General features: G+C 33.9%; 1 protein-coding gene across 17 annotated transcripts in view; it reads right to left on the reverse strand.

Moving 5' to 3' along the window:
• LOC119632105 (formin-binding protein 1) overlaps window positions 1–13,312 on the reverse strand; it is a 76,749-nt gene that overhangs the window by 13,496 nt on the left and 49,941 nt on the right. For all 17 annotated transcript variants that reach the window (XM_038024836.1, XM_038024835.1, XM_038024837.1 and 14 more), the window contains 2 exons: window positions 7,271–7,386; window positions 174–224 (listed from right to left, as the gene is read on the reverse strand). In XM_038024836.1, the coding sequence (XP_037880764.1) occupies window positions 174–224; window positions 7,271–7,386 (167 nt within the window). The remainder of the gene's footprint in view (window positions 1–173; window positions 225–7,270; window positions 7,387–13,312) is intronic.

Consider the following 13,312-nt stretch of genomic DNA (forward strand, 5'->3'; position numbering starts at 1 on the left):
ATGCAATTATTTCCACATTTTTCTAAGATGATTTCGCGAAAGTGTTACGACAAACCTTGAGTTCAGATATTATAAATATGTTGCAAGCGTGTACGTAGTATAACCTGCAAAAGTCGTGATATCAAGTGTTTTAATTTGCTTATATAAATGTATTTAAAAGAGAAGGCACTTACTCATTATCATCTTCTTCCTTCTTCTTAGGTTGATAATTTTTTGCTAATCGCCTAAAAATAAAATGATATTAAAAACGCTTAAGTTAAGAGCTCGAAATTCATAAAATATACACACGACGATGATGATAAGGCCATAAACTTAAATACATTAAATATCTAATAAATTCGTTTGCGGTCTTGTTTATGTGATGCATACGTAAATGATCATAATACAAATGAGGAGATTGTACGAGTAGCGCGAATTAACAATTTCAAGCTGTTTTTGTGGTTATTATTTATTATATTTATTATCAAGATTATTATTGCTGTTGTTTTTGTCGTCAAACAACAACAAGTAAGCAACGAAAACTTCTAACTACGAATATATTTGATGCAAAAGTAATACAAGGTGTATTCTTTGTGGTCTATTTAGAAAAAAAAAAAAAAAAAAAGGAAGAAGAAGAAGAAAAGTAAAAGATAAAAATCGTAAAACAAATGTTGTCAAATTTTTGGAAGCATATGCACAAAATGACAAACGGACAGAGGAAAACTCACTAGACATTATTTGGCAAATAACGCTTTTGCTACACTTAATAATATTAATAAAATTCACTTTTAACGTCTCGTTGCAAACATACGTCAATCATTGACAGTTGAATTGCTTGATTCGGTCATTTTAGTTATGTACATAAGCAATGAAGTCGCTGCTGAACGTTAATGTTGTTTGCAGTAAAAACAACAAGATTTCTTGTTCAGCGAAATACCCATAAAAAATGTATTGCATAAAAAACTAAAAGCTCGAATTTGCGGGAAAGTTTACTTATACTTAACTGAATCAGAAAAAAAAAAAAAAAAAAAAAAAAAGAAATACATTCTTGAAACTGGCCATGCACAAATAAAAGGTTACCTCAGCTAAAGCCATTGCGTATTACAGTCGATGACATAACTCAAGCCATCTAGACTCATTGCGAAAGACACTTTTTGAATCGATTGTATTCTAAGGCAACAACATTTGCTCGCAAACAAATTCAGAGTAGGGTGCATTAGATAGTAATTGCAAAGCTTCGCTCACGTGTTTGCAAAGGAACGATTTTTCAAAAGAAGAACTTAACTTTTTATTGACAATAAAAGTATATCGCTTTAACGCTGGTAGTACCGTAGAAGTCAATAACACCTTTTTAAAATTTGGACTTAACAAAAAAGAAGCTTACAAAGCATGTAAACCTTCAATAAACGACTTTGAAGTACGTGTAATCAGTTTTTCCACGTAACCGATAGTTTTCGAGACACCTATGTCTACACTTATGGGTCATTCTGATCCTGACTGATTGCGGGGCCGTCACAGTCACAAAAATGATGATAGAAACCGAAAATTTGGCATTAACATTCTTTGATCGATTAAAGATGTGAAGTTGAAAAATCGGGTGTTTATGTGCACATCCGCATTGGAAGAAGCTGAGACGAGCTGTCGGAAAAACGGCGACATTTTTCTCATATTTCTGTTTACAAGCTCCATGCCTATGATCCAGGCAAAATATTTCTGAAAATTTGTGACGTAAATATTCGTTAGGATCATCATCATCATCATCACGCCCAGAATTCGCTTTCAAATTATTTCCCATTTATTTTAACATACACTAGCGTTTCCTCCACTCAATTGTGAATAAATTCGAAATAAATTGGTATTCAAATTTTATCGTCGATTATGGGCGTATTAGAGTAAAGCGAGCGAGACCATTTTTGCAATATGTAGGGGTGGTTTGACGAGCATTCAGATAGCAGATTTTCGGATGTATTTTCACAAGACCGAAATCTATAGATGAAAACATGAAAAAAATTTTGCTGTTTTCTCGAGACTGTCTCAGGTTCTAATGTACTGTGGGCGTGTTGTAGACCGATCACAATTAATATTTACCCATGGGTTCTTAATCGATAAAGGAATGTTTGTGTCAAACATGTGAATGTATGCGAAACGTTAGTAGCGCTAGTGTTTAAAATTACATCTGAAAAATGACATGAAATATGCACCACGACTGTATTTACATGGTTCCATATTCGGACATCAGAATTCTTAATAGCCAGATAATCCTATCGATTAACTTTATTTCGTATGTTGTTTTTCGAATCTAATATTGCTGCTGGACTATGCTTAAAAAAAAAAAAAAAAAACACCAAAAGAGCATTATCTAATGGAGTTAGTACGTGAGTAAGGTCTAGGTGGTTGAAAACTTGCACTTCAATACTTCAAAGATTGCGCTTTAGCTTCTTGCTATTAAAAGTACGCGTCAATGATTTCTTCAAATTTAGCTTACGAAAATTCCTCAACTAATATAACACGGACTACTGACAGTGAAAGCTTCTGTACTTGTATTGGATTTCCGCAGAATTAAAGACCAGGGAGCAATGATTCGATCACTCCAATATCCATGTCACAGAAAAGTGTATATTTCGGTCCACTTTGGTTTATCCTAAACGGAATTCTTAGTTCATTAATTTTGGCAAAACTTTGAATTATTGACTCAATTGTTGCAAAAGCCAGAAAATCACAAACTTTACAAAATATTAATTTTGGAAAATGTTAATTATCATAATAAGTCTGAACAATTTTAACGCTTTGCTATGTCGTGTACGTACCCATGGTTAAAATTCGTTTTGGAAGAGACTTTGGAAGACTTCAGTGACTTTACTACTTTTTTGTTTATTCTCAGACTGCGCCGCGTAATTTCTTTCCAGTTCTTTAAATTTATGACACTGTCGGTAGCCAGGTCCAAGTTAATTTTAAGAACGAAATGAACCAATTTGAATAAATTGCTTATAGTGAACGCGTTCGTCTACTAATGAGAACAGAAATTGAACATTAGCTAACGCGTGATGTCTTTTTAAAACGGTTTCCTACGTGAATTGCATGAATTCGTCGTACAGCCTTCACAAAAATGTTGGATTTCTTTTCGACCACTAACTTAACTACAGTTCTGGCGTTATTAGGTGCAGTTTTCCTTTCAATCTTTCATCATTGTCGGAAGCCAATGAATTGCTTTTGCATAAGTTTTTAAGTTAATTCGGACAATTTCTTACATGTTCTGTTTCGTCAACTGTCTGCGAAAATGCTTGTGAGAGCCTGGAGTTTCATTCTTCTTATTAGCAGATTCCATATAGAATGTATATATATATATATATGTGTGTGTGCATTTATCACAGAACGTTCTAATCCCAAAAAGAATAGCTTCCTCATCCACCATTTCAAAGTCCTGCGCTTGAAGCAATAGTTGGCAGTATAATGATCAGCAGTATGCACATAGTGAAAGTGAACTGATGATAACAAGCGAATGTGCAAATTCAAGTGTGTAATAGTCAAACATGTTTTAAATAAACAAAAACATATATATATATATATACACACACACACACACACACACACGCACACACACACAATGCAATATGGAATAGAAATCCTTTCAAGTAAGTATGTTAACGAAATGTGTCCCGGGTAAGTGGACAGTGGGCCTCGGAAAGGGTCAAGATAATTCAGGTTTTCAAAATCTATCAATTAACGCTGGAACAAACGCATGCTTTTCAATAATGTTTGTAAACTAAGGATAATTGACAACAAAATTGTAGTCCGACAAGGATGCTCTTACGTGCGAAAGCGTCAATTTGCGGTTATGTTATGAGTATTCAATTAATTCACTTATTACGCGCAGAAAATTCGAAAGAGTATGTGTTTCATAATGCTTGGGTTTATATTTTGGTTGAAATCTATATACGTATATGGCAAGTGAACGAGTCAAAGTTCGGTTTCTTGTCTCAGATCTTCGGCATAGCGTATTTCAGTAATAGGTAGAAATGATTTACGTTAAGGGTTTTATTTCTTCTTTCTTTCTAAATTGTGTGCAAAAATGTCCATTTTAGTAAAGTTGTAAAAGTATGGAATGAAAAAAAAAAATAAAAAACTTATTTACGAGATTTTCACTTTATTTACAAAACATTTGTGTTTTCATTTGTGTTACGTAATATAAAAGGTAGGTATTTTAAGCCGAGCTGAAATTGTAAATTTTGCTCAACTTTATTAAATGGTTGCATGCCATAACGGTGCATTCATTGAATCATTGCAAGTAAACGACAATTGCGTACACTTGAACTTGATTTGCCAAATTAACATCGCAACGACACTAAATTGGTTTAAAATGCATTTACAAGTATTCACCATCTCTCAGTGTGAGATTTAGTTTAAGAAAAATATCTCATTTCGCGCACTTGTCACATTCACATTCATTAAAGTTCAATTCGGACCTTGGGTTGGCAAGAAAGAAATTCCAGTTCTATAAATTCCCTTTCGATATTTTGCAATTGCTAACCTGGTTAGCGAAATCCGAACAAGTATTTGACCTATTTTGAATTGTGTAAGTTCTTCTCCATAATTTCCCATTTAGTGTGCAATTTACATGAAATATGTATTTTAGTTAAAATCTATATGCATTCTGTCGTACAAACGTCACATAACATCTGCATGGGGCTCGAGTTTCATTATCGCGGAAATAGTTATCCACATTGTGATGCTGAGTATTTGATATTTGAAATGAGAAACAATAATTACGCTATGCCGCCTAAAAGCAATAACTTCACCTATTCTCGTCGTGAAATATCAAAAATTGTACCCGTCACTACCTAAACGCTTACTTTTCATGAGAAGCGTATGAAAGGTGGGACGCCAGCATCTTAATTGTCGTGGTCTGAACCTAGTTAAGTAGTATGTTTTTCTGCCAAACTCTACCCCCCCCCCCCCCACTTTTCACTTATTTTCGTCATAATACCTACTAAAAATTAGATCATATTGCCGTAGAAAGGCTTACTTTTCAACAGAAAAGCTCGTCTCCCCATAGGCCACTAAATCGTTATTCTATATTGTCATATAAAGTTTTAATTTTTGTAAATATGTGAGGATGAGATGATGCTCCAAGAAAATGATGCCATCCATCCGCTTAGTGTGCCCAAATACTGTTTGCTAGTGATTTCCTCGCAGAAATATTATATATATATAATGTGACTTTTTTTCATATACATTACTTCTAAGTGGAGGCGTTATATAAGCGAACGGTTTTGTATATGCGTCGATGTCATTCAAATTCAAAAGCATTCATCCTTTGGCCACCAAGACACTTAAGTAATTGTAAAAATGACATATACACGGACAAATATGCTTAAATCGATTGAGAAAAGTGATTTGGAAAGTGAATATAGTGAAAAATGTGGGTGTATCTAAAGGGGGCTTGATGTTGCTTACACATGTACAACTAATGTTATAAACTCTAAACAACTGCCTCGATTTTCGATTTTACTCTTTTTCAATAGCAATTAAATGCGTAAATGTCATCGTCGAGAAAACCCTGACTCCTAATGATATATTGGCATGCGGGGACCGTGAATTAATTCATTACAACGCAGTGCCTTAGCCCAAGAGTGAAGGCTATTGAATATGATTCGTATTGGATGATCACGTTTTCGACCACTTCCCCTATAACGCCTAGGATATTTAATGGTAGGTCGTGGCCCACTTTAATTGGTTTTATAAATTTACTTCTCATCCGTTTCGCGTAGGCGGTGAGTAACGAAGGTTCTCCGTACTACAAATGCATTATGTTATAATTTTCTTGTTTGTTTATTACATTTAATAAATTTTCTTGACATGTGATTCTATCACGTTTTCGTTTGAAGGTAGTCATGACGCTCTGATTTACTGACCTGATTAAACTTAACACCTGATTCAAGCATATTTTACACTTGCTTTTTTGCTCATCTACATTTATCGTTTACCCCGCAATCGTTTAAATATGAGATAGAATTTCTTTTTATTACCCAATAGTGTGAAATTTAAGCACTTTTGTCATTGAAATTGTTTGGGCGCCACTTTACTTACTTACTTACTCGTCTCTAGTATTTTAAAACATATATATATATTTGTTGTAATGCGCTCCCCCATTTAAAATAGCTTATTTACAACATTCGACCCTTTTGATTTTTCAATTAGTCTAGCAAAATATCAACTTGTTGTCATTTGTTTTTTATGATTGCATGCGGGTTTATTGGTTTTCTAATGCCACTTAATGTCGTCTTTGGTCAAGCAAGTGACGATTACAAAAAAAAGGGAGCACAAAATTTCAAAATGTAGCAAAGTATTGTATAACGTATTTGTACGTAAACGTTAGGTGTAGAAATAAGTTCTTTGTCAATTGAAAGTGATTGCTTCATGAAACATATATGAGGCGTGTGGATGGGTAACTTAAACATTGGGGCTTGTACGGCTGTATAAGCTTCAGATGCTTACAAGCTGCTATCGTTCAATGCGAGTGAATTAGATGGATATTCATATTGAACATTTAAACCATTTTTGCATGAATATTCGGCTTTACAAAGGATGTATGGCTCCTTGGCCTGGGCCAATCCATTCTTCAATCGTATACGATTCACTCTGGAATCCATACTGTAATTAAGTAAATGTAATGCGGGCGCCAACTCTTCGATTTTCGTACTCTTTGATTAGTATTTATGATGAAACCATTTTCCCTCACTTTGTTTTCTTTTTCATTGCATGTAACTGGTTGTTGACTTGTTTTTACTGGAAAATGTAAACTCTGAACATCCTGCACAATTATAGAAAGTTCATCGGCTTCAAGGCTAAAACTTTTTGTATTGAATCTCGCAAACCGCCCTGTAACTTATCCGTGCGTCGTTGGCGCAGTTTCATCCGTAACTTCAACTACATTTTTACAAGTTTAAACCGGAATCACATGCAAAGCGTTAAATGTGTTCGATTGCATATAGGCATTTGATATACACTGAACGACACCTTGTAGATAGCTGGAACTTATTATCTATGCCGAAAATTTCAGGAAAATTGAACACGGCCTGCATGTTTTGCGAAGCAACCAATCACTCTTTCATAGATAGAACTTTTTCTTCAACTATCAAATTTGTGTATATATGTGTGTATATGTATAAGTTTATCTATCTTGTGTGGGAATTTCGGCTTTCAATAAAAGGTATACAATTTTGAAAATCGTAGAAAATGTAGCTAAGCGGACCTAATGTCATGTAATTGAATACAATATTTTCTTACTTACCTTAATTTAGCGGCATATTCCGTTTCTATTGCTAAGCGATCACGTATGAAATTTGCATATTTATCCAGGAACTCGATGCCTTTGCTTGTGTGTATTGCTAAATTGTCGTACTGATCCTGTAACGGAGAAGAAAGACGAAATTTTAATATCCATTTCATTTTATTGTTTTATGTTACATAAGAGGAGAAAAAAAAGGGGAACATGTTATTAAATTTTTAGAGCAAAAATGTTTACGTTTCCAAATTCTTTTCTTAATTCGATTGAAAAATCCAAGTTAAGCGTTTACTCCATCTTTTGTTTTTTTTTTTTTCTCTTTCGCAGATAATATCATCTAATTTTTTCAAGCATTTTTTTTTTTTTTTGTTTTGGGTTCAAACATGTTTTCAAAATTCAAAAATTTATATATAAATCGATAAATGTTTTAAATTTCACTCTCGTGCGTCATAATATCCCATGTGCTAGAATAGATTAACGATTGCAACCGATCGTCTTTTGTGAGAGGTTTGATTTGACACATAACGTCCTTTACAAATTTTCCGTCGCCAATACGATAGAAATGCAAGCCGTCCAAAGGATATTACGGAAATGTTCGTGTTGTTCGCGCAGCCCTAGTACTTCTTTATTATTATTTTTGTCTTTCCTTAATTTTACATTTTAAAAATATTTATTTAAGAAGATTCATCAAATAAATTCATCGATAATTGCACATAAACGTTTTCTAATTTAGTATAATTTTATTGTATTAAAATTTAATTATGTTGAGAGAATATATATTTTTTATTTTTATTTTTTTTTTGATTTTCTTAAATGTTGCAAACAACGAGTGTTTTGCATTCTTGAAAGAGATATTTTTAGGCATTTCACGTAACTCGCTAAAAATATCTCAAAAACACAAACGTTGTGTATACAATTCCGATAAATTATTTGTGTGTTCTGTTTCAGTTAAGTTGCCAAAAAAACCGTAAACGCGTAAAGCGATTTTTAAGTGGAATAGCGAAATATTATTTTCACTAATTGGCTATAATCTCTTGGAAATGCGTCAGCAACCTCGATTTTTTATTGAAGTGTAACTAATTTAAAAATTTTCAGTCGATCCCCTAGATAGTAATGTTGCTTTGTTCTCCTCTTGCCTAGAACTTTTAAAAAAATTCATGAAATAAACATAAGGATCCAGCTACCGATACAATCAATGCGAAAAAGTGGACATTTTGAAGATATATTATCGACACGCAGTTATATTGTTGTCAAGTGACTACAGCTACATAGTTTTCCTTTTCTTTGTGACAAAGTCTTAATTCGCTAAATTGAGGCCATCTGATCTTTTAAGGCTAACCACCAATAAAAGATTGTACCCTGCGTAGATTAATTTCGCTAAGGTAATCCAAAACACGTCAGTGTACGAAATTTCGTTAGAATATCGCAAAAATTACAACACGAACAAGGACAGATAAGCTTGAGTTGATTCGGAAAATAATTGTTGATCGATTGGTACAATGAAAGGTGGAAAGGATGCACCTGAAATCCTTGTAAGTGTTACATACATCCGCAGACTCTTTATAAAAGTCATAATATGTTGACTTTCGGCATAATGCAAGCATAATGGTTTTGCGATTCAATCGCATCCATCATTGTTAAAGGTTTTACTCCATAAGGACATACTTAAATATCCGCAAAAGTTCAAAATATACGATTTTGGGTTGGCTTCAACCCAATCCTACAGATCTTGAAAACTTGAAATAAACAATTGGCTAAAGAGATAGAGGACTCAAAAAAAAAAAAAAAAAAAGTTCATTTGAAGATACTGTGTTCAATAGTTATTATAGACATTAAAAGTGTCTATGGGGAAAAATTAGCTTTTACCGATGAAGTGTGCGTGTGCGTGTGCGTGTACCCTTGCCTGAAGTAGTGAGTAGCATATATGGGCCTCTAAGCCAGATACGACTTTATTAAAATGCATTTCTGAATTACAGTTAAAGTAGTATGCATATTTATATATATGTGTTTGTATGTATAAGTGTCACGACGTCTTTAATTTAAAGACTATTTAAATATCATTTCGCACAATTAATACTAAACATTTTTCGTGCGGCAGCGATAAAAATAGATCATTAATCATTTTACGCAATTGAAAAAACTTATTGAATGGCAATGAGAAAATAATGACGGTCGATCGATACCTATTGTACGTTATGGCGTGCACAAAAACAATAAATACAAGGTAGACTGTTGTAGCATGCAAAGCGAAGAATAATCGGAAAATGGCGCTTGCAATTGCTTGCACGGCCAGCCTATATATTATCGTCAAGCTACTCGCGACAGCGGAGGTACACGACGGGTTGGGCAGCATTGCCATAAAGCAAAGGAGTACTTCATTCATTTCGTTCAGATAAATGCAAACAAATAATTTATAAGAATATATTTATATTTGCTTTGACGGCATTTAGAGAATACAATGCCATTACCTTACTCCCCCCCCCAGGAACAAAATTTGATTGCCACAAAACTTAAATCAAATCTCATCTTTGGATCTCTCTCCTTGTTTCCGCTCTCGTTGTTTGTCAAATTTCGAACTTTTTGAATTCATCATGATGTCTGATAAGAGGCTCTTCGCTTTGTTTTCGAAAGGTTAACGTAGATCAGTTGCAGCAAAATTTGTTTTTATTAAACATTTATCGAACAATTACTAAATGAAAATGCAGCAATCGATTTCTTTGTGTCTGATTGCCTGAACGTGTTTTCGTTTAAATGACTAAAAAAGGAATTGGCCGCTCGCATATGACTATGTACGGCAATCGTAAATAAACTAACAATAATCATGGATCACTTATTGTCAAATACATGGTCGAGTTTCACAAAATGCAGATTTTAATTGTACAGTCTAAGAAAGCATATAAGAATTGCTTAATTGCATGGAGGAGAATATTAAGTACCTACCAGTAAATAATTATATTAAATTCATTCACTGACTTGATCTAATAATTACGTCCTCCTTTATATCGAGCACCAAAGGCCGGGTTATAATGCTTTTAAAGGTTGCGTTCATAGTCGCCAGCAGAGATGTAGGCAGATCATGGTAAAACCATATCGGGTACAAATCTTAAATCGATTTAACTATTTCTTCATCGATCTTCGATCGGTTTAAAATTAGTTTAACACGATCGCAAACCTCTTGATAAGTTCACGTGCTTTCTAAAAGACAAGACTAACGTGTCTGTAAGAGTATTTGTGAGAGTGTCACATATTCTTCTTTGCAAACCCTAGCTTCAAGCAACATACAGCATAACTTTTTGCCAAAGAGAAAACCAAACGCGGGAAACGTTAGTTTTCATACTTAGTGCAAAGTATGATGCTGCTGCTGAATCGTGATGACCGATGAGGGGAATGAACACAATATTGAAATTAACTTCGGTAAGGACGGAAGGAAATGTTAGACTGAAGTGCAGCTAGGCTGATCATTACACACTCTACACTGCTTCGCTTAATACAATCGCTAATTCAACAGCTTTTTACAGTTAAATGGTAGATGGTCCAAAAAGTGATACGATCCGAACTATACCGAGTAGCGTTCAACTTTCAGCCAAAACAGGCCAGCGTAACAAGTTTTATCAAATGGCGACATGTTCGTTGAACACAAGAAAGCAAGAGAGACAAGCGGACGGGCAAGCATACATTCGCACACGCTTAATTTGTTTGTGTGGTTTTAATAATTCAGTGGGCGCGTTGCACCACTCTACACGCTTTCAAACCATTTTCAAATTTTTTTACTCTTCCTGCCGTTGTCCGTGGATTCTACGCACAGCAAGAACATAAACAGCAACGAAATAAAGAGGCAGGGGGAAGACAGAAAAGAACATATACATATACGCGTACATACATAAATGTAATCTCCCTACATTCTTTAATTGGTCTTTCCAGAGCTACTGAAGTACACCCACTATTGCCGAGTCATCTTACATCAATTTTTATATATGTATGACTTCCTTAACTAAGGGAAGTATAGCAAGTAATAGGCAGCAAACACTATTGTGTGTTTGGAAAATGAACGTAACCTGAACGCAATTTGAAATTTCTAAGGATTCAGGACAAAGCTCTTTTTCGATCTTCCGATACGTACAAAAGTATTTCAATGCTTCGAGGGGTAAATTGAAGACATATTGTCATATTAATATTTAATGGGCTTACGTTTCAAAGGTGAAGCAGAAAGTATTTAAGCTTTTTATTGAAATAAACTCTTATTAATAATTAAGCTACGTAAGTCACTTCATATTAAAATGTCAGCAGATGGACATGTTTAGCATATTGTGCATAAGTGAATGCGTATGTTACGTATGCAAAGTGCTTGCTAAAACCGATTTCGAAACGAATTGCATTAAAGATACATAAAGTAAATATAATACACGTATACTTTGCACACAATTACATGCAGAGCGAAGTGAATAACATGTCAAATGATGTTACGTCAACTTTCACTGAAAGTTAAACTAAACAAACAAAATATTATAATATAAAAAACAAAAAAAAAAAAAAAAAAAAAAACAAACCGAAAAACATTGAAATTGAAATTAAAATTAAAAAGTTAAATAAAGAAATGAAAAATTTTTCAATAAATTCAACTACTACTGCATGCATGAAGTTCATATAAACAAAGTAAAGGAGGAAACGGAGATAGGAATTTTCAGATGTGCGCGGGCCATCTGTGCTATGTTCCATAGCACTTTCCATCCCATCGAGAATTTATTATCGTTTAACGTTACATTCTTAGACTCTTGTGTGATTCCATTAAATGCGCATGCTCTGCTCCCCGAACTATACGAGTTTTCGGTACTAAAATTTAGATGGAAGCTGATCTAAAAAAAGCGTTAGTTTCTCACTTGAAGACGCGAAACTTCCCTGCTTCCCTGCAAAAGTTAATTAATTAATTTACGTCACCGACATTTGATCGCATCAAAGTTATATAAGTCAAAATATATATGGTGTTGAAAGTTGACACAATTTTGTTTCATTGAATTTTAAAAGATCAAATTCGAATACCACTCACGATTCATTTTCAAAAGCTGAAGCAATCATGAAAATATGTAAAAATGTATTCGAAGACGAGTAACGATGTAAGTTTCTGAATATTTAGCGGCTTCTTCGCCAACGAGAATTTCAATTTCTTCTTTCATTAACTTGGCCCATCATAACAATTACTCTGATTCGGCATGCAAAGGTAAGTGCGTAATTTTTGCGATTTCATGCCTAACAACAATTGCACGCGCCTCCTGAATTTTAAATGCGTAACGTAACAATTCAAGTGAAAATTACAAAACATTTATCAAAATATTCCGCTATGCGTTTTGAATTTGAAATCAGTTTAGATAGTTTTGAAATGAAATAAATAAACAAAAACAAAACAAAAAAAAGTAAGAATATAATTTATTCAGTATTCTCATTGTCTCTAGCCTCTCACCTACAGGCCTGTTGCCTGTAGCCTGTTGCCCTTGCTGTTCAATTTCGCTGCAGGCCGAGATAAGTGACTATTTTACAAGTAGTTTTCAAAATTAAAAATTATCAAACAGAAAAAGAAAATAAACACATCCACACGAAAATAAGGAAATATATATAGCTTTGTTTATATATATATATATATATATATTTTTTTTTTTTTTGATCTGAAATAAACCCGAAATTGTTGAAATTTTTCGACAAAAATATAGAAAAGAAAGAGAAGATCAAAAGCAGACAAGGCGGCACGGCACGCATTGGCATTCGATTACAAACTACAACCTTGACCTTAAGTTATAGGAGATGACGATGATGATGACGATCATCATCATCGCAGTATGCTGGCAACAAGTTTTTCTTCTCCCCTTTTCGTGTTGCGTTGTCTGTCTGAAAATTAAAAATTTTAGACATATCGCTTATTTAAAGTTTACTCAAAACGAAACAAAAAAAAGTTGTAATTTATGTGCATTTTGCGTCATCGCCTGCAGTTTGCGCACCACCAATAATAACCTCATCATCATCATCATCATCATCATCATCATCATCATCATCATCATC

The sequence above is a fragment of the Glossina fuscipes genome, unplaced genomic scaffold (assembly GCF_014805625.2).
Source record: "Glossina fuscipes isolate IAEA_lab_2018 unplaced genomic scaffold, Yale_Gfus_2 1, whole genome shotgun sequence".
NCBI classification, from domain to species: domain Eukaryota; kingdom Metazoa; phylum Arthropoda; class Insecta; order Diptera; family Glossinidae; genus Glossina; species Glossina fuscipes.